Source organism: Neoarius graeffei, chromosome 3 (genome assembly GCF_027579695.1).
Source record: "Neoarius graeffei isolate fNeoGra1 chromosome 3, fNeoGra1.pri, whole genome shotgun sequence".
Taxonomy (NCBI): Eukaryota; Metazoa; Chordata; class Actinopteri; order Siluriformes; family Ariidae; genus Neoarius; species Neoarius graeffei.
This window is the reverse complement of record NC_083571.1, coordinates 30886021-30908132: the sequence shown is the minus strand read 5'-3', so window position 1 is coordinate 30908132 and position 22112 is coordinate 30886021. Positions and strand designations below refer to the sequence as shown.

Here is a 22112-nt window from a genome sequence, read left to right as displayed (position 1 = left end):
GGTGCAGTACCAACAATTAAAGGAAAAGAAAACTACAAGAAAAGGAAAGTAAGTTCAGTTGCACCAGTTCTCCTGGAGTGTGAGCTGAGCAGTAATGGCGGAGTAAATAGTATGGAGAATGAGTGGACCAGTCATCAGATTTCTCTGCTGGATATGCTTGCCTCAGCAGCAATATCTCGCCCTTATGTGGAAGAAGCGAATGAACGAAGAACTGAAAGTCAGATTGTTTCAAAACAATCGGCCACAAGCTTAGCCTTCAAGAATTGAGAACACAGACAGGTAAGGTCCGACTCTCGTTTGGTTACATAACAGCAACAACAACTCGTTGTTTACCTGCATTTAGATTAATACATGTAACTTGTATTGTGTGTTTAAGTTACCGTTATAAGATTATTTAATTTGCTTCAGAATGTGATTGTCTCAGTTCATCTGATTTATTTAATTAGCCTTTTACGTTTAATCAGTGAAAATGCATGCATGTACATGTATGTTGCATAAGTTATAACACCTATCCTGCTTTAATGAGAGTCACATGAGACTGTCAGTTCAATTCCATCCAATTCTCTAGACGGCTTTGTTCTCCGGCTTTATTTCGTAAGGGGGGGCCTCCGTGGCCGACGCATTACTACCGGATTCACTTTCCGATGGTTCGAACTGATACGGATCTACATGTATATCAGTAGCATGTACACACACTCCAATTTCAGGATTATCACAGTCCGATGTATTACTATCTGAGGAATCCAAAGAATTTCCAATAAATCTGAACGAAGAGGCCACTGCAACCACTCTCGCCTGCTGAGTCCGGCTTTGGTCTATAGCGCTCAGGGCTGGCTGGCTCAGCAGGACAGCTCGAATGCCAACTTTGCGGTCGATTTTAACTTTTAAAAAAATATATATATTTTTATTCCCATTTATGCAGCATACAAGAGTCAAGGATGGAGATACTATCCACTCAGAAATGTATTTAAAAATAAAGGTTCTGCATATCTCCTTTAAATTTATGGAAGTTTCAAAATAATATTGCTTTGTTTCAGTCAAAATTATCTGACCTGGTATTAATTTCTCAGCTTCCACTGTGGTGTCTTGGAACTCCACGGGTGAGCTACCACATGCAACTTCCGCAAATTCAACCATCCTCCTCCTACTTTGAGCTCTTTGGTGTCGTTCGGCTGCCAGCCTTGGCCGAAATCCGACCTTGGCCGAAACATGGCCCATTTTCTGAGTGGGTGCCCAATCTGGATTGTTTCTATTGTATAATTTTGCTGGCACTCCTTGACGCGAAATGGTAATACATGGGTTAAAATAATGATGACCGAGTGAACCACGACAAGAGAACACTCATTTTATAGCAGAATTCTAGCAACACGAAATAAAATTCTTCCATGATATTATCGAGAAAGCTTTTGAATCTCACCTGAGATAAAATGATGACCGCAAACAAGAGCTGTTTTGGTTTTAGCCTCTGTTAGATCAGCCCTGCTCGTCTTCTCTCCGTACTAAGCCTCAGAGTTTCCTCGCCCTCTTTCCGAATCACAGACGGAATTCTAAAAAAAATCGGGACGTGCCACGGTCACGAGTACTGTTATGACCACAACCATATACAGCACAAAGATATGGCACAGCTAAAAGAACGCTTAAAGCAGTGGAAAAACAAACAGAGTTGCGCACACGTGACTACGTTTTGTATAGAATGTCGCTTGACCCCGCATTTGTATATCCGACAACATGGCCGACATCCAGGTCTCTATTTTGCTTTGATGTCACTTGCAAGTCAAGGATTCCCTAGGTTCCTAGGTGCCTGTATTTCCAAGCCCCTATTTTCCCAGGGTAATGTTTACTCAGGACCCCAGATTTCTATGTTCCCAGATTCATTTGTGAACCTGTTCCATGCGTTCCCAGATCTCTAGATTCCCAGTGTTTTTTACTTGTCCAGGTCCCTATATTTCCAAGTCTCGATTTCCCAGGGTTCTGTTGATGCAACTCTCTAAATCTCTGTGTTCCCAGGCTTCTATATGTCCACGTCCCTATGTTCCTATGGTTCTGATTTTACAGGTCCATATCGTTCAAAAGTTTGGGGTCACCCAGACAATTTTGTGTTTTCCATGAAAAGTCACACTTTTATTTACCACCATAAGTTGTAAAATGAATAGAAAATATAGTCAAGCCATTTTTCTGGCCATTTTGAGCATTTAATCGACCCCACAAATGTGATGCTCCAGAAACTCAATCTGCTCAGAGGAAGGTCAGTTTTATAGCTTCTCTAAAGAGCTCAACTGTTTTCAGCTGTGCTAACATGATTGTACAAGGGTTTTCTAATCCTCCATTAGCCTTCTGAGGCAATGAGCAAACACATTGTACCATTAGAACACTGGAGTGATAGTTGCTGGAAATGGGCCTCTATACACCTATGGAGATATTGCACCAAAAACCACACATTTGCAGCTAGAATAGTCATTTACCACATTAGCAATGGATAGAGTGGATTTCTGATTAGTTTAAAGCAGGGGTGGGCAAACTTTTTGGCTCAGGGCTTTTGAAATTTGCCAGGCGGGCCGGGCCAACACCAAATTCATACATATCGAACATAAACTGGAAAAGCTTTAGTGTTGTTGTAAGGCCTTCACTGACAGAGACCCAAATGCAGATCAGATTGACATTTATTTTAGTTCTCAGTCAACAAAGGCAGAGCAGAAAAATGCTTGCAGTTCAATAGATTGGCACATAAAAAAATATATACACATAAACACCAGCACTACAGCAGCCACCCACGACAACCAAAATTACTAAGAGTTATACTTTTTATATTATTATGTCTGTAAACATGTGACTACCATCTTATTACAGCTCCAACATAGTTTTAAAAAGAGAAAGTGTTAATACTCACATTCACTCAGCAACCGCTGAGCTGTATTCGTCCGTGCTTGCGCTGACTGGTTGTTAGCATAATTAGCATGCTTGGAGGAAAAGTGCCGTTTGATGTTATATTCCTTTAAAACTGCAACGGTTTCTTTGCAAATACGGCATACAGCCTTTGATCGGACTTCAGCAAAAAAAAATATTTAGTTGTTCATTCTTTATTGAACACCCTGCACTCACTGTCCACTTTCCTTTTTTTAGGACCACTCACTGTAAAGTTTTATCCTGTGTTCTCGAGATCATCAGTGGCGCGGGCGCCAGAATGATTTCCATGGCACGCGCTGCACCACTCTGCAAATGTAATCTCGCGTGAATACGACTGACTGGAAAGACAGATCTCTAGAACACCTGTCTACGTGATAACACTGATGCTTATAGTTTATAGATCTGCTCAATCGTGTTTATATGATTGTCTTCCGCGGGCCGGATTAAAAACGCCAACGGGCCGGATGTGGCCCGCGGGCCGTAGTTTGCCCACCTCTGGTTTAAAGTGATCTTCATTGAAAAGAACAGTGCTTTTTCTTTCAAAAATAAGGAAATTTCAAAGTGACCCCAAACTTTTGAACGGTAGTGTGTGTGTATATGTATATATGTATATATGTGTATATGTATATATGTGTGTATATATATATATATATATATATATATATATATATATATATATATATATATATATATATATCTCCAAGTCCCTATACTTCCTTATTTAACACAAAACATAAGAGATCCTTGGGATTATGGGGACCTGGGAATATATTTGTAAGAAGAAACTCCATGATATCCATGTACTAATGACGTTTGCTCTGTTTAGTAAAGCACCTTGTTTAATTGTGAGGAGTTTTACACTAGATTCAGATGTTAGTGGCTACATGAGAAGGTTTTAAGGCATTCTGATGACCCTGTGACCTCAGCTGTGACATTACAATTGAAGATAGTAGTGAAGGAACCTCGGATGCTGAAATCGGACACACTCCTGTCTTGCTAGCTACTTTCTTGTTCACTAGATGTTAGTACGTTAGTATATTTGGCTGAACTGCCCATTTTTGGTATTTTTGTGTCCTTGATTATTTCGTAATAACTCTCATTCATATATTTTTGTTGTTTTACTTCTGTCGCTGTCTGCATGTAGTCTCTCTCTGTGAGTAGAACATTGCTGTGCTGTAACAGCACAAGCCAACGTGTGTGTGTGTGTGTGTGTGTGTGTGTGTGTGTGTGTGTGTGTGTGTGTGTGTGTGTGTGTGTGTGTTCACCAGCTCCGTGTGAAAAGTTAAATACAGGTTATATCCCCAACCCTAGCGTTTGATTCGTTAGTTCCTGTTTGAATGAATTCTAGTTAAAGTTGACGAGCCAAAAAAGTCTTATTAGATCTCATTCCATGTGTGCTAACATAGTAAGAGCAGTAACTAACTGTAAACATTAGCACTTGAGACAAAACAATACTAACCTCAGTGTCTGTTGTTTGGCTGTAGGCGTGGTTTAGTGCTTGTGTACTGTATGATTGGCTTAGACAGCTGGTGAGTGTGTGTGTGTGTGTGTGTGTGTGTGTGTACAGGCGATTGGCTGATTTTTGTGTGTGACTCCTGCTTTTGTTTCCCAGGACGCTAAGTATCTCTTCCAATTGTACATGGCGCTCAAACTCTATAAGGAGAGTGTGAGGACGGCCATCATCATCGCCAGAGAGGAGCAGACAGCAGGTGCGTACATCTTGCATCATGTTCAATGTCTGGTCCAAATGAAGCGAATGTAGCTAACAAACTTCGACATTTTTATTGGGATGGCACAAGTCGGTGTCATTCCGTTCAAGAGGCTATGTAAATGTCCCCTTGGCCCCACCTCCCAATGTTTGAAATTAAACACGGACTATGACATCATTCCATAGTGCAAGTGTATAAAGAGTTTGGTACAGTTGTTGTCAGAAGTTTACATACAGTGACATGAAGGTCATCTTGGATATGAATGTCATGGCAATATTTGGGCTTTTAGTAATTTCTTTGAACTGTTCTTTTTCTGTGGCAGAATGATTGTACGGCATACATCTTTAAATAAAAAAAAAAACACTAGAATTTGGTGCACAAGTTTTAATTTTCTTTGGGTTTTCTGGAATCAACACAGGGTCAAATTTATACATACACTCACTTGGATTATTAATTCAAAGGTGCTGAAACTTCCAAAATGTCTCTCATCTTGCCAAGGCCGTGGTCTCTTAACTTCCTGTGAGTGATCATGATTGACTGCAGCTGGTAGCTTCTCTGTGCCTTCATAAAAAGGGTTTGGTTATAGCACTCATTGGATTGACCAACACACAGTAAAATGGGAAAGTCCAAGGAGCTCAGTGCATATCTGAGAAAGAGGATCGCAGATATACCCAACTCTGGAATGTCTCTTGAAGCCATTTCTAAACTACAAATTCCAAGATCAGTTCAAACAATTGTATGCAAGTTATTGTGAGGTCTCGTCACTTTGCCAAGCCACTTTGCGTCAAGAAAACCCAGTCACCCTCAGCTGAAAGGAAATTGGTTTGGATGGTCAGGAACAACCTGGGAAACACCATGGCACAGCCCTGCCATGAACTGGAAGCTGATGGATCACTGTCTACAGTTCAGATCACCATGGACTAAGAGGCTGCTCATCTCATCTCATTATCTGTAGCCGCTTTATCCTGTTCTACCGGGTCGCAGGCAAGCTGGAGCCTATCCCAGCTGACTACGGGCGAAAGGCGGGGTACACCCTGGACAAGTGGCCAGGTCATCACAGCCAAGAGGCTGCTATCCAAGAAATAACCCCCTGCTCCAAAATTGACACCTTCAAGCTTAACTAAAGTTTGAAGCTGACCACATGGACAAAGAAAAAGCCTTCTGGAGGAAAGCTGTATGGTCAGATGAGACAAAGATTGAGTTGTTTGGCCACAATGGCCACCATGTACAGAGGGACACTGTGCCAACTGGTGGTGGTGGTAGGATCATCATGCTCTGGGGCTGTTTTGCTGCCAGTGGAACTGGTTCATTGCACAAAGTGGATGGAATAATGAAGAAGGAGGACTACCTCAGAATTCTTCAGCATAAATCATCAGAAACTTGAACACGACTTGGGAGTTACAACAGGACAGTGAACCCAAACATGCATCAGAGCTGGTTGTGGAGGATAAAGCAGGCCAACATTAAGCTGAAAACAAGTCCTGACTTCAACCCTATTGAAAATATATGGAGCGTGCTTATAAGTCGAGTCCATGCCAAGAAAAAAAAATGTAATTGAACTCTACCAATTCTACCATGAAGAGTCGTGAAATATCCAACCAGAATTCTGCCAGAAGCTTGTTCATGGTAAACAAAAATGTTTGGTCAAGGTGAATCTTGCGAAGAGACATTTTACCCAAATATTCGGTGTGCTGTATGTATAATTTTGACCATGTATTGATTTCAGAAAATCCAAAGAAAATTAAAACTTGTGCACCAAATTCTAGTGTTTTTTTTTTTTTTAAAGCTGTATGCTGTACAGTCATTCTGCCACAGAAAAAGAACAGTTCAAAGAAATTACTGAAAGCCCAAATATTGCCACGACATTCATATCCAAGATGACCTTCATGTCACTGTATGTAAACTTCTGACCACAACTGTATATAATTTACAGGGAAAAAAAAATTACTTCCATTACTTGTTAGCTGCATTAGTCTCATACTTAAAGTATGACTTAAGTGGGAAATTGTGTATATTTGATTTTTAACCGAATAACTTTTGTGTCGTAATGTACAAGGTGGACAAATGAAACTTTAGCGAACCCATGAGGCAAGTAAAAGCTCCAGTGCGATCCGTAGTCCTATGTTTTATTTGCCTGGAAACCTAACGGACTGGGCTAAAATGAGGTTATATAATAAGATGTAGCTAGATAGTTAGCTATGTTTATTAATACAGGACAACAAGGCTAACATTTCAGCTCATTTCAGAGTCCTCGCATCAGGAGTAAAAACAAATCAAATCTAGCTCGCGTCTTTCATTTCTCGAACGGCTTTTTGCTGCATTTTATGCATTTGATGGGCTTAACACATAGCTAGAGATATAGCTACAGCGTTGAGGTGCATCGTACCATTGTGAAACTCGTTTGCTTGTTTTATGGAAGTCAATAGAAAGTACATGTTTTTTTTTTTTTTCCTACTTGTCAGCTGGGCGACTATGGGAAAAATCTATTACCCAGGCATTAAATCTGCTTATGGTACTGATGTATCCACCGTGTGCGTGTGTGTTTGGTAGGTAACTACAGGAATGCCCATGACGTCCTGTTCAATATGTATATGGAACTTCAGAATAATAATATTAAGATCCCAGCTGAGATGATCACCAACCTGATGATCCTCCACAGCTACATACTGGTGAAGGTAACACACACACACACACACACACACACACACACACACATTATCTGATGAGATATATTCAACACCCAGTCTTTCATCTGTACTACTTTGTGCTTGTGGTTACCGTAATGAGCAGAAATGTGCGTCAGTGTGTTATTGATTAGCCGATGCTTAACGTAAGTGATGTATTTGTCAGATACACGTAAAGAGAGGAGACCATCTGAAAGGAGCCCGCATGCTGATCCGAGTCTCCAACAGTATCAGCAAATTCCGCACACGTGAGTCGCATACGCGTGCGTGCGCACACACACACAGGTGACAAATTAAAGTAAGGCTGCTGCCAGAACAAATACAGTGTGTCTACAGATTTAATAAGTTTGTGTGTGTGTTTGCATTTCAGACGTCGTTCCCATCCTGACGTCGGCTGTCATTGAGTGCCATCGTGCCGGATTAAAAAATTCTGCTTTCAGCTTTGCAGCGATGCTGATGAGGCCTGAGTACCGGAACCAGATTGACCCCAAATACAAGAAGAAGATTGAGGCCATGGTCCGGTAAGAAACACGCACGTTTGGCATATCATCACTATTTTGCGTTTGCTCACTATTTGCTTTCGCAGGTTAGTTTGCTTTCACTTTCTAGATTGCGTTTGCTTCTGCTCAGTATTTCGCTTTCCACTGTCTTTACAGCTTGTTTTCCTATAGTTTTTTTTTTTTTGTCTGTTTTCACTGGAACCCTTTTTGTTTTTTATCTATCTATCTAGATTTTTTCTCGTCTCGTCTCGTCTTCTTCCGCTTATCCAGGACCGGGTCGCGGAGGCAGCAGTCTAAGCATGGAAGCCCAAACTTCCCTTTCCCCAGACACCTCGGCCAGCTCCTCGGGAAGAACACCGAGGCGTTCCCAGGCCAGCCGAGAGACATAGTCCCTCCAGCGTGTCCTGGGTCTTCCCCGGGGCCTCCTCCCGGGGGGACATGCCTGGAACACCTCCCCAGGGAGGCGTCCAGGAGGCATCCTAAAAAGATGCCCGAGCCACCTCAGCTGGTTCCTCTCGATGTGGAGGAGCAGCGGCTCTACTCCGAGCTCCTCCCGAGTGACTGTGCTTCTCACCCTATCTCTAAGGGAGCGCCCAGCCACCCTGCGAAGGAAACTCATTTCAGCCGCTTGTATCCGCGATCTTGTTCTTTCTGTCATTACCCAAAGCTCATGACCATAGGTGAGAGTCGGAACGTAGATCGACCGGTAAATTGAGAGCTTCGCCTTTTGGCTCAGCTCCTTCTTCACCACGACGGACCGGTAAAGCGACCGCATCACTGCGGAGGCTGCACCGATCCGCCTGTCGATCTCACGCTCCATCCTTCCCTCACTCGTGAACAAGATCCCGAGATACTTAAACTCCTCCACTTGAGGCAGGACTTCTCCACCAACCTGGAGAGGGCAAGCCACCCTTTTCCGGTCGAGAACCATGGCCTCGGACTTGGAGGTACTGATTCTCATCCCAGCCGCTTCACACTCGACTGCAAACCGCCCCAGTGCATGCTGAAGGTCCTGGTTTGAAGAAGCCAACAGGACAACATCATCCGCAAAAAGCAGAGATGAAATCCTGTGGTTCCCAAACAGGATTCCTTCTGGCCCCTGGCTGCGCCTAGAAATTCTGTCCATAAAAATTATGAACAGAACCGGTGACAAAGGGCAGCCCTGACGGAGTCCAACATGCACTGGGAACAGGTCTGACTTACTGCCGGCAATGCGAACCAGACTCCTGCTCCGTTCGTACAGGGACCGGACAGCCCTTAGCAAAGAGCCCCGAACCCCATACTCCCGAAGCACCCCCCACAGAATACCACGGGGGACACGGTCGAATGCCTTCTCCAGATCCACAAAGCACATGTGGACTGGTTGGGCAAACTCCCATGAACCCTCGAGCACCCTATGGAGGGTATAGAGCTGGTCCAGTGTTCCGCGACCAGGACGAAAACCGCATTGTTCCTCCTGGATCCGAGGTTCGACTATTGGTCGAATTCTCCTCTCCAGTACCCTGGAGTAAACTTTCCCTGGGAGGCTGAGAAGTGTGATTCCCCTATAATTGGAGCACACTCTCCGGTCCCCTTTCTTAAAAAGAGGGACCACCACCCCAGTCTGCCACTCCAGAGGCACTGTCCCCGACCGCCACGCGATGTTGCAGAGGCGTGTCAACCAAGACAGCCCCACAACATCCAGAGACTTGAGATACTCAGGGCGGATCTCATCCACCCCCGGTGCCTTGCCACCGAGGAGCTTGCAAACCACCTCAGTGACTTCAGCTTGGGTAATGGACGAGTCCACCTCTGAGTCATCAGCCTCAGTCTCCTCAGTGGAAGACATGACGGTGGGATTGAGGAGATCCTCAAAGTATTCCTTCCACCGCCCGACAATGTCCCCAGTCGAGGTCAACAGCTCCCCACCCGCACTGTAAACAGTGTTGGCAGAGTACTGCTTCCCCCTCCTGAGGCGCCGGACGGTTTGCCAGAATTTCTTCGAGGCCGACCGATAGTCCTTCTCCATGGCCTCCCCGAACTCCTCCCAGTTCCGAGTTTTTGCCTCCGCAACTGCCCGAGCTGCAGCACGCCTGGCCTGCCGATACCCGTCGGCTGCCTCAGGAGTCCCGGAGGTCAACATGGCCCGATAGGACTCCTTCTTCAGCTTGACGGCATCCCTTACTTCCGGTGTCCACCACCGGGTTCGGGGATTGCCGCCACGACAGGCACCGGAGACCTTGCGGCCACAGCTCCGAACAGCTGCATCCACAATGGAGGTAGAGAACATGGTCCACTCAGACTCAATGTCCCCCGCCTCCCTCGGAAGCTGGGAAAAGCTCTCCCGGAGGTGGGAGTTAAAGACCTCCCCAACAGAGTGCTCGGCCAGACGTTCCCAGCAGACCCTCACCATACGTTTGGGCCTGCCAGGTCTGTCCAGCTTCCTCCTCCGCCAGCGGATCCAACTCACCACCAGGTGGTGATCAGTTGACAACTCAGCCCCTCTCTTCACCCGAGTGTCCAAGACATAGGGTCGGAGATCAGATGACACGACTACAAAGTCGATCATCGACCTCCGACCTAAGGTGTCCTGGTGCCACGTGCACTTATGGACACCCCTATGCTCGAACATGGTGTTCGTTATGGACAAACTGTGACTAGCACAGAAGTCCAATAACAAAACACCACTCGGGTTCAGATCGGGGAGGCCGTTCCTCCCAACCACGCCCCTCCAGGTGTCACTGTCATCGCCCACGTGAGCATTGAAGTCCCCCAGTAGCACAATGGAGTCCCCAGTCTGAGCACCCCTCAGTACCTCTCCCAGGGACTCCAAGAAGGCCGGATACTCTATACTGCTATTTGGCCCGTAGGCACAAACAACAGCAAGAGCCCTTTCCCCAATCCGAAGGCGCAGAGAGGCGACCCTCTCGTTCACTGGGGTAAACTCCAACACATGGCGGCTGAGCTGGGGAGCTATAAGGAAGCCCACACCAGCCCGCCGCCGCTCACCACGGGCGACTCCAGAGAAGTGGAAAGTCCAGCCCCTCTCGAGGAGCTGGGTTCCAGAGCCCAAGCTGTGCGTGGAGGTGAGCCCGACTATCTCTAGCCGGTACCTCTCAACCTCCCGCACAAGCTCAGGCTCCTTCCCCCCCAGCGAAGTGACATTCCATGTCCCAACAGCCAGCCGCTGTGTCCGGGGATCAGGTCGTCGAGGCCCCTGCCTTCGACTGCCACCCAATCCACACTGCACGTCATCGCATGTAATGGGAAAACCAAAATGTTCCCACACACCTGATATGAATGCCGCGGGGGCATCCTCTATGTACGACGACCTGCCTTCTCCACTCCCACTTGCCATTTTTGCACTTGCCATCCACATTCCGCTGTCACTTCAATTCTTTCGCGAAAGAGAACCACGTGGTTTCATACGGGCATTCGGCTTTTTTTTTTTGCGAACGTTTTAAATAGGGGTACCGCGGTTTATACGCGTATTGCACCACAACAGGCGTATCGTACGGTTCGGTTTTTTTCCCATAACCGTGCCAAGCCTAGTTTGTATATATTGTATTGTTGACTCATGCAAAATTATACTGATATTACACCACCGTTCCAAAGTTTGGGGGCACCCAGACAATTTTGTGTTTTCCATGAAAAGTCACACTTTTATTTACCACCATAAGTTGTAAAATGAATAGAAAATATAGTCAAGACATTTTTCTGGCCATTTTGAGCATTTAATCGACCCCACAAATGTGATGCTCCAGAAACTCAATCTGCTCAAAGGAAGGTCAGTTTTATAGCTTCTCTAAAGAGCTCAACTGTTTTCAGCTGTGCTAACATGATTGTACAAGGGTTTTCTAATCCTCCATTAGCCTTCTGAGGCAATGAGCAAACACATTGTACCATTAGAACACTGGAGTGAGAGTTGCTGGAAATGGGCCTCTATACACCTATGGAGATATTGCACCAAAAACCAGACATTTGCAGCTAGAATAGTCATTTACCACATTAGCAATGGATAGAGTGGATTTCTGATTAGTTTAAAGTGATCTTCATTGAAAAGAACAGTGCTTTTCTTTCAAAAATAAGGACATTTCAAAGTGACCCCAAACTTTTGAACGGTAGTGTATATCCCTTTTGAAGACAGCAACAGTATTTTACCTTTATTCATAGATACGTTTGAATATTTTGTTTTCTCATACCAAGCTACACTAATACATGATGTGTACATGTTCTATTTTTTATTTACTAGTGCTGTCTTGCCTGTGGTGCAGACTAGCACAAAGTAAAACAGTTGCCCTGTAAGACAAAGCTCATAGGTTCAGTTCTGCCGTGATTAGTTTGTACCCAGTTCTCTGTTAGTTTCGAGCAGTGAAGCCCCTGCAGTCGTTCTCAGTTCAGTTCGTGACCTTGCACTTTAGAAGCCAGGCAAACACAATGAACCCAAACGTCTTTCCATTTGCCAGTTGGGTTTTATTCCTTAATGGCATCAATTCTTTGCATCATTGTAAGATGTAACAGAGTGTAGAATTGAAACCTTGCTTTCAATTCAAAACTACAGGTTGCAGATGCAAACACTGTGAATGAAGTACATTTTGGCTAACAATCTATTGTTCAAGCTAGAAACTTAATCTTGACAAAATGTAACATGTCGTGTAACATGAAAATGAATGTTTTGTTTCTTGAAGAACAGTTGTGTTCTATTTTTTATTGTGGTTAGTATGTTGTGTGGAAGGATAATGTGTGGGTGTGATAACTAGTATCTCATCTCATCTCATTATCTCTAGCCGCTTTATCCTGTTCTACAGAGTTGCAGGCAAGCTGGAGCCTATCCCAGCTGACTACGGGCGAAAGGCGGGGTACACCCTGGACAAGTCGCCAGGTCATCACAGGGCTGACACATAGACACAGACAACCATTCACACTCACATTCACACCTACGCTCAATTTAGAGTCACCAGTTAACCTAACCTGCATGTCTTTGGACTGTGGGGGAAACCGGAGCACCCGGAGGAAACCCACGCGGACACGGGGAGAACATGCAAACTCCACACAGAAAGGCCCTCGCCGGCCACGGGGCTCGAACCCAGGACCTTCTTGCTGTGAGGCGACAGCGCTAACCACTACACCACCGTGCCACCCTGATAACTAGTATATTTATGAATTAGTTGGTATACTTCAAGTTGTGGTAGCCCGTAGTGTCAGGGCGAGGGGGTTGAAAGACCTGTGGAGGGATCATGGAATGATAACTTTGCTGCAGAGAAGGATCTGTGAAGACTGAAATTAAAAACAGAGTGAGAGAATAAATAATTACAGTAATGCTAGGAGTTATAAAGCGAGATATGATGTAAATATAGGCATTATTAGGTTGAGAAGGGTGTAGTATGGAGGCTTGTGTATTTTGCAGAAAATATTTCCAAATTGCAGAACAAAATTTTGACATTCTGCAATATTGCAGAACACTGGGAAAAAAGTATTTCGACCACTCTCATCTCATTATCTCTAGCCGCTTTATCCTGTTCTACAGGGTCGCAGGCAAGCTGGAGCCTATCCCAGCTGACTACGGGCGAAAGGCGGGGTACACCCTGGACAAGTCGCCAGGTCATCACAGGGCTGACACATAGGGCGTATTCACACCTACATTGTTTGGTCCGGACCAAACGAACCAAATTTCCCTTAGTCCGGACCTTTTGGGTTGGTCTGAATACAAACCACCAACTCTGGTCCGGACCAAACAAGCGGACCGAGACCGAGCTGCAAGGTCGGACTCGATCCGGACCAAAGGAACCCTGGTGCGGACCTTTTGGAGGTGTGAAAGCAGACTGGACCAGTTTTGCTTTTTTGCACCTTGGGAGCTTCCGTCGTTTGTCGAGCATTATGGGAAACAGAGTCTTGACACTCCACCGCAAAGTGCAAACACTGTTTCGGTTGTCAAGGGAACCTTACAACAGTCGTTCAGTCATTCAGACCAGTGGTAGGCTAGACTACAGAGTACAAAAAATGAGTAGGGGGCAAACGTGGGCCGAGGAAGAAACGCGTACCCTTGTGGATATCTGGGCAGATGTCCACATATCTGAGCTTTTGGAGAGAACACACAAAAATGCCGACGTGTTTGCTGTATTCAGTGAGAAAATGAAGGAGAAGGGGTTCACGCGCTCCCCAGAACAATGTCGGCTAAAAGTGAAGAAACTCCGTCAGACCTACATTAAAATCAGGGACATTCTTTCAAAAAGTGGCGGTACTAGCGACGCAAAAAAGAAATTCATCTATTACGATGGATAAGGGGCGGCACGGTGGTGTAGTGGTTAGCGCTGTCGCCTCACAGCAAGAAGGTCCGGGTTCGAGCCCCGTGGCCGGCGAGGGCCTTTCTGTGTGGAGTTTGCATGTTCTCCCCGTGTCCGCGTGGGTTTCCTCCGGGTGCTCCGGTTTCCCCCACAGTCCAAAGACATGCAGGTTAGGTTAACTGGTGACTCTAAATTGACCGTAGGTGTGAATGTGAGTGTGAATGGTTGTCTGTGTCTATGTGTCAGCCCTGTGATGACCTGGCAACTTGTCCAGGGTGTACCCCGCCTTTCGCCCGTAGTCAGCTGGGATAGGCTCCAGCTTGCCTGCGACCCTGTAGAACAGGATAAAGCGGCTAGAGATAATGAGATGAGATGAGACGATGGATAAGGTGAATATCCCGACACATACCTCCTCCGTCTTGCGTGAAGAGCCAGAACTGTCACAACATGATGTGCGCTCATCAGCGCTATCCTCCGTAGCCGCCTTGCCCTTTGAAGTCGTCGTTGATAAATTACTTGTACAACAGCATAGCAGCATAGTAATCGCACAATTGTGAAAACAGTAAAAACTGGAAAAAAACATATAGCTTTGACATTAAAAAGAATAACAGCACGGAAAGCCTCCATGACTACTTTTGAACTGAGCACTTTGTGCGCGTGTCGTCTCTGACCAATAGCTGAACGACCTCAGGGTGCGTGGCTTTGTTGACAGATTTTGGTTCGCTTACTAAAATGTACAGTGTGAAAGCGAACCGCACCAAAATGAAAAAATAAATAAAAGTTTGGTTCGGACCAAAGCAAGTGAACTATCGAACTATCCTGGTCTGAATACACCCATAGACACAGACAACCATTCACACTCACATTCACACCTACGCTCAATTTAGAGTCACCAGTTAGCCTAACCTGCATGTCTTTGGACTGTGGGGGAAACCGGAGCACCCGGAGGAAACCCACGCGGACACGGGGAGAACATGCAAACTCCGCACAGAAAGGCCCTCGCCGGCCACGGGGCTCGAACCCGGACCTTCTTGCTGTGAGGCGACAGCGCTAACCACTACACCACTGTGTGTATATATAAAAAATAAATATGTATATATGTGTGTGTGTGTGTGTGTGTGTGAAGTCGTCCAGACACATCTGAGGTGGAGGAGGAGAGCTCTCCATGTCCATACTGTGGCTTCAGCCTGCCTGAGTGTGAGCTGCTTTGCCCTGGCTGCAAGAACAACCTGCCCTACTGCATTGCTACGGTACGGACTCGGGTTTAAAAAACACAAAAACATTCCAGGCATGCGTTGTGTAAAACATAGCTGGAAATATATCAGCTTTATCTTCAAGTGCATTGTTACTCTCAAGGTTGCTTTTGCTCAGTCGTTTCCTTTCAGTTTTAAGTTTGCTGTCGCTCGTGAAATTTTTCGCTTTTGCACAGTTGCTACTGCTTTTACTTGCTATAGTTTGCTTTCACAGGTTAGATTGCTTTTGTTTGCTCGCTTGCTTTCTCTCACTTGCTTTCTTTTGCTCACCTTGTTAGTTTTCCCACTCGCTACTTTCACATTAGTTTGCTTTCGCTCACCACTTTGCCTCTTTTGTTCTAATTTGCCTTTATACAACAGTATGCTCTCGCTTGCTTGCTTGCTTTTGCTCACTATTTGGCTTTCGCATTTTCTTTGCTTTGGCTTTTTAGTTTGCTTTCTCGCATGTTTGGTTTCATTCGGCCCACGAGGTTGCTCGGCTCTGCCGCTTGGTGCCTTTTGATCACTAGGTTTGCTTTCACGTGTTGGGTTTCTTTAACTCAGTGTTTTGTGTTTCCTCACAAGGACTGAGGGAACTTTCGAGTATTAGTTTGCTTTCGCTTGCGAGGCTGCTAGGCAGTCGCGAGGTTGCTTTGTTTTTCGCTTGCTAGTTTACAAAGCCCATACAAGCAGCAGTGATGGAGGAAGATGATCTGGTGAAGTGAATATTGACATTAGAAAACGAAACTTTTACTCCGCATATGTAGGCCAGAAAGTTGAGGAAACACAAGGGCAACTCCAGAACTGTAGTAGGAGTAAGACTTTTACTGTGGAAATATGAAGCAGGGTCAGTTCAGGTCAGATAGATGTGTGGTCCTTGACACACACACACACACACACACACACACACACACACACACACACACATTTGTCTTTATGTCTCTGGTATAATTTTTCTTTCTTCTCGCTCAGGGTCGCCACATGGTGAAGGAAGACTGGTGTGTGTGTCCACACTGCAACTTTCCTGCTCTGTACTCTCAGTTTACACAGTAAGTCGATTCACTATTCTTCTTCATCCGTCCAACCAACACCTGAAAATACTGTATACGATTGACCTGCAGTGTATGTAAAGGGTAAATGTGCAGTAAATTCCACAAACCAATCAAATGCGAGTGCTGTCTTTTAAGCTACATTCACATTAAAGTGACACAAGTATGACGTTTTCACAGCTGTCTGATTTAAGCTGCCTTCATATGTGGTCCTATATGGGCATTAAATAGAACTATAAATGGTTAAAAAGTATGAATTAATGATAAACTGTCATAGTTGGTAACTTTCTGTGGTATAAGAGGAATAAAACACACAGGGATGGTAACGGTAACTCCACTTCAGGTCACATCCGAGTGTTGATTATTTTCCTATAACTGCACAACTCCAAGTGTTTTCCTTGTCTGATATGTGAGAGAAATGTGCATACATTTAAGATCTTTTCATTAAGACATATTTTGCAGTGACATTTTGACTGTGTGTGTGTGTGTACATGCCACAGGCTGTTAGAGACTGAATCGATGTGTCCCATGTGCTCTGAGAGTGTCAGCGCAAGTCAGCTGAAGATCTCTGACTGCTCCAAATATCTGCAGCAGGACCAGGACCAAGATGAACCCTGACGTACACACACACACTTGGTTTTTCTATCCTTTTTTTCTGTTTTGCCTTTGGAAGGGTCAAACAGCCAATTTGTGTGTGTGTTCTGCCATCCTCCATATTGATTGAAAAGCAAAATAAAGATAATCAACAGCAATAATTAAATGTTTGGTTTTTTTTTTTTAATGAGCCATTTTGTACAGTTGTGGTAATAATTTCTAATCGATTTTGCTGGTCTCCTATTTCTCTCAGGTTATTGAGAACTAATTATCCAAGGCTCATTTATTTCACTGCTCGCTTTTCAAATATGACATTTTATTTGCAATCTTCCGAATCTAAAATGAAACGTAGACAGTTCTCACTCCTTTGTTCCAAATATAGTCAATCAATCAGCCAAGATGTGTTTGTCTTCCCAAAGTATGCTTCTGGTGTACAATTCTACGTTTATACTTTGGGCCACGCCTCCATTAGTTCTCTGTTTTAGAGTGCAGATTGCACAAGGTTAAACTGGAAGCTATAAGGTAGGACTCATGTCTCGTCTCAAGACTTTGTCCCTATTTACGGACTTGTCTTGGGTGTTGGTCGAGCTAAACATGGTAAAAAATAATACAGTACTTGTGTTGTCATTTCTTTTTACATGCACAATGTATTACAAGAAGTAATACATTCTTTAAAACCTAATCATTGGTGCAATGCATGAATGACACCAACTAGTTGAATCTTTTGCTCTTGGCTTTGCCTCCACCTTCTTAAAACTGGATCTTGACTCAGTCTTGGCAAGTCTTAGTTGTGGACTTGTAGACAGTTGTAGTCTTGACTAAAGCCCTCTTATAAGGCATAGGAAAGAAATGCGTATTGAGAAGGCCTATGACATGTTATGGAGGGAGGGATTTCTTGTCGAGTTATCAAATTATGGATTTATCAGCTAGATTTGAGTTTTGGTAGTAGATTAAACCATGGTCTCTCACCATTTGAAGTGCACTTCATTGGGGAGAGATGAGTCTTAAAAAGAGAGCTGTATACTCCGACACACTGTCAGTTCTGCACTGTATAACCAAACGAACACAAAGACATAATGGGCCACGAAATGGCGGATAGGATTGACATAGACTTTTAATCAAGAAAAAGTCTCAATTAGTGTTGGAAATGGTAAAACAGAATTAATAAGTAAGCTAATTGATGGTATTGTACAATTGTGCCAGCAACAGTATGAAAGAGAGTGTAATGCCAAGATCAGACTACATGATACTGTATTTTTTCTTCCACAATGGTCATCGTATGAGATTGGGTGATCGTAGTGCCATAAATTCGTGACGTGTCTTGGTCGGGAAACTGGCAATGCTACAAGTTTGACTCGGACCAATCATCATTCGTGTCGTTGAGGAAGGCGGTCAAGAATCTGTCGATCGTTGCTCCAGAGGGAACATGATGTCAGTTGTCACACCTGGTGAGAAAATACAAAAACTTGACAGGTTTTTCGTCAGGATGGAAATTTATCAGCCATGGATAAATTGTCAAAATCTGCTTGACTCTATCGAATGGGTAAACATGTAGACAGGTTATGTGAGCAAATGTAGGTTCCTGGAATGTCTACATCATGTGTAGCTGTCAGAATTATAACGTTATAAGTTATACTTATTTATGAACTTTCAGAGATTGTTGTTACCACTTTCTCTGCTCTCTTTTGGAGTTAAAGAATGGTGATGTAACATCTTGCCTTCTGAAGTTTTTTTTTTAAATGTTTTGTGGCATTTATGAAGAACAAGAAGGAGCAGACGAAGCACCTAATTAGTCTAGAACTGCTTACGTCACTGGCTGGGGGTGGGATTATTGTGACTAACAACTTTGTGATCGCCATTTTTGTAGTGTCTAATCAACCTAAGGCCAAGTAGAGCTTCAGGATGGATGCGAAATCAAAGCAGCAGTGGTCTGAGGAGGAGACAAACTGTCTCCTGGTGCTGTGGTCCTCAGCAGAAGTTCAGAAAAAAACTAGACGGAGATTCAAAAAAGAAACTTATTTAAATAGATAGTGTGAGATGGCTGCAGTGGGGGACAACAGAAACATCGAACAGATCAACAACAAACTCAAGAAACTGAAAAAGGAGTACAGGGACCAAAAGAAGAAACTTGGGTGGAACAAGTGTTCGATCACAGAGAAATCCCCATTTCAAGCTTCTTGACTCTGTGCTCAGTGGCAGACCTGCATGCCAACTGACCGAGGCCTTGAACTCAAATTCAGAAATGCTTGAGGTGACTGTGGATGATCCACTGTCACAAAATTCCACTGACAGTGGTAAGTTTGCATTTTTTTTAAATGGCTATTTCATCTTGTTTTTGCCACAATGCTATGAGTTTAACTGTTTAGTGAGCTGCTAATTCCTCACACCTGTTATGAACGTAGTTATGTTTGTTTGGCTAATGTTAGTTGACCAACAGCTAGCTAGCAAACCAGCTACTGTAACCTTGGTAACAGTAGCTCACGTTAGCATGGTACTTCCTAGCTAACATTGCCATTGGATCCCTTAACATTCTGACATTATAAAGTGTCCTGTTATAGATTAAGACTTGGCATGCTGCAAGTCAAGAGGTCTCTGGTTCAAATCCAGACGCCTCCTGTCTCACTTAGTTAAGAGTACCTTTAAGTACTTTAAACTCTAAACCATTAGGGGAGAGCGGGGTAAGATGAGCCAGGGGGTAAGATGACCCACCCCCTGTTTCTAAGAAACAGTAAACAAATGTGACCATGTGACCACATTCAAAGGGGGCCGGGACCATTTACTTACACTTGTGGAGAGGAGCACCACATGTCAAACTAGGTGAGGGAGATATTTATAAAAATGTGTTTTTGTGCTTTCTAAGTCAATTCCATGTTTGTCCACAGTGAAGATGATTTAGAGAAGACAAAAGTAGAATAATATTTAGACACATTAGGGTTAAGTTAGTGGCTTTCTAAGCTATGATATGAATGCTAATAAAAATAATTTTGATTAGCCTAATCCCCTTTATTAGCATTTTTCTACAAAATGGTGGCCATGGGGTAAGATGAGCCATTAGATGTGGGGCAAGTTGAGCCACTGGCTCAACTTACCCCATTGGTGGCTGAGCTTACCCAATATGGATGACACTTAAGTTTTCACATTTACTGGTCATATATGACAACAACATATATATATATATATATATATATATATATATATATATATATATATGACATCAGATGAGGAAGACCAGTTGTTAGATGTGGGGGATTATGTTGTGGCAAAATACACGGGGAAGAAGAAAGTGCATTTCTTCATTGGCCAGATAATCAAATTGGATGTCTTCGAAATAGAGGCAAGATTTCTCAAAAGAAGCCGGTCATGCCATGGCTCTGCAAGAAAGCCAACCTTTGTCTTCAAAGAGAAAGATGAGGCTGTCCTGTCAAGACAGGATATTGTGAAAAAATTGCCCCGCCCCTTTTACTGTTGGGGGGACAGCACGGAGGGAGAGGCAAATGGTGTTCCCTTGCCATTTGAACGCTTGGAACATTGAATAATGATGGAATGATTGAATGATTGATGGAATGATTGCTGCATGTTTTAGCAATGTTTTAACCTACTGAAAGAAATAAGATTCTTTTGGCACTGTTCTACTGTTTTAGTAATTTCTATAATATAGTATATCTCTCATTCCCTCTCTAACCATCCCTCTTTCTATCTATCTACGCATATCTCTCTCTCTATCCATCTATCTATCCCTCCCTATCCCATCTCGTTCTATCACCTCTCTCTTCATCTCCCCTTCTCTATGCAACGGCCCTATCCCCCACTTGATTGACTTGACTTGATTCATTGATTGCATTTCTAATAATAAAAGTTGTTTACTTTGTTAACCTAACATGTTTTGTGTTGGCTCAATTTACCCCACACAGTGGCTCATCTTACCCCGTGCATGGGGTAAGTTGAGCCACTTGACATTTTTTTTTCAAGAGGTAATATCACTCTAACCATAAGAGCTTATCAATTATGTTTTGCTCAGATAGTAACAGTACACTTTGAAATTTGGTATGGTGTGTAGACTGGAAGCAAAAATGGCTTTAACATGTAGTTATGATGAAAAATGTAAAAAGTGGCTCATCTTACCCCACTCTCCCCTACAGTTTTTCTCAGTTGCTTTGGTGCATTTCTCAATTCAGAATTGAAATTCTCAAAACTGTTTGTATCTGGACGTCCCACAAACCTGTTCCTGTGCAGCTATGATTAGTGCCTCTGTGCAGTCTTGTAGTCCAGCTTTATCCAGCCACTGGTAGGATTTTTCAATATCAGCTACTTCTTCAATCTGCGAGTAGTACATCCCGTGCAGTAGTTTTGTCTTTCCATGATTCCTCTTGTGCTTCCTTCTCTGGTTTCTGCTGCCTGAGGTATTCACTAAGCACTTCATCATTTGGGGCCATCTCCCTGATGTACTCATGGATCTTTGTTGTTTCATCCTGGATAGTGGCTCTGATGCTCACTAGTCCTCAGCTTCCTTCATTCCTCTTAGCGTACAGCCTCAGGATGGTGGACTTGGGGTGAAACCCTCCGTGCATTGTCAGGAGTTTTCTTGTCCTGATGTCGATGGCCTCTATTTCCTTCTTCAGCCAGTTTATTATGCCAGCAGGGTATCTGATGACCAACAGGGAGTAGGTGTTGATGGCCCAGACCTTGTTCTTCCCATTCAGCTGACTTCTCAGGACTTACCTTACCCTCTGCAGGTATTTGGCTGTTGCTGCTTTCCTAGCGGCCTCTTCATTACATTACATTACATTACATTACATGGCATTTAGCAGATGCTCTTTTCCAGAGCAGCGTACAACAAGTGCAAAAGTCAGGTACATGAGGTGCTGAACTTCTAGACAAGAAGTTCTAGTGCCAGCTGAACAAGTGACAGCAATACCTAGTTCAATATGCTATTGAAATACCAATACTCAAACACCCAGGGAAACAAACCAACCATATAAAGTATAGCTAAATAGAGAACTCAAAACAGCTAACCCCAGGCTAGACCATACACAGCCTGGGTTGGTCTAGATCAAAATGCAGTTACACAGTGGGTAGGGAAGAAGGGGAGAAGTGCAGCCTGAAGAGTTGAGTCTTCAGTCTGCGCTTGAAGGTGGTCAGGGAGTCAGCAGTTCTGACCTCAATGGGAAGGTCATTAC

At 44.0% G+C, this 22112-nt stretch overlaps 1 protein-coding gene across 2 annotated transcripts in view; it reads left to right on the top strand.

The window, feature by feature from the left end:
* wdr19 (WD repeat domain 19) overlaps nucleotides 1-17085 on the top strand; it is a 44202-nt gene extending 27117 nt beyond the window's left edge. For both annotated transcript variants that reach the window (XM_060916657.1, XM_060916656.1), the window contains 7 exons: nucleotides 4517-4613; nucleotides 7164-7288; nucleotides 7464-7545; nucleotides 7668-7818; nucleotides 15187-15310; nucleotides 16265-16341; nucleotides 16842-17085. In XM_060916657.1, coding sequence (XP_060772640.1) covers nucleotides 4517-4613; nucleotides 7164-7288; nucleotides 7464-7545; nucleotides 7668-7818; nucleotides 15187-15310; nucleotides 16265-16341; nucleotides 16842-16959 — 774 coding nt within the window. In that variant the 3' untranslated portion in view covers nucleotides 16960-17085. The remainder of the gene's footprint in view (nucleotides 1-4516; nucleotides 4614-7163; nucleotides 7289-7463; nucleotides 7546-7667; nucleotides 7819-15186; nucleotides 15311-16264; nucleotides 16342-16841) is intronic.
* The last annotated feature ends 5027 nt before the right edge of the window (nucleotides 17086-22112 follow it).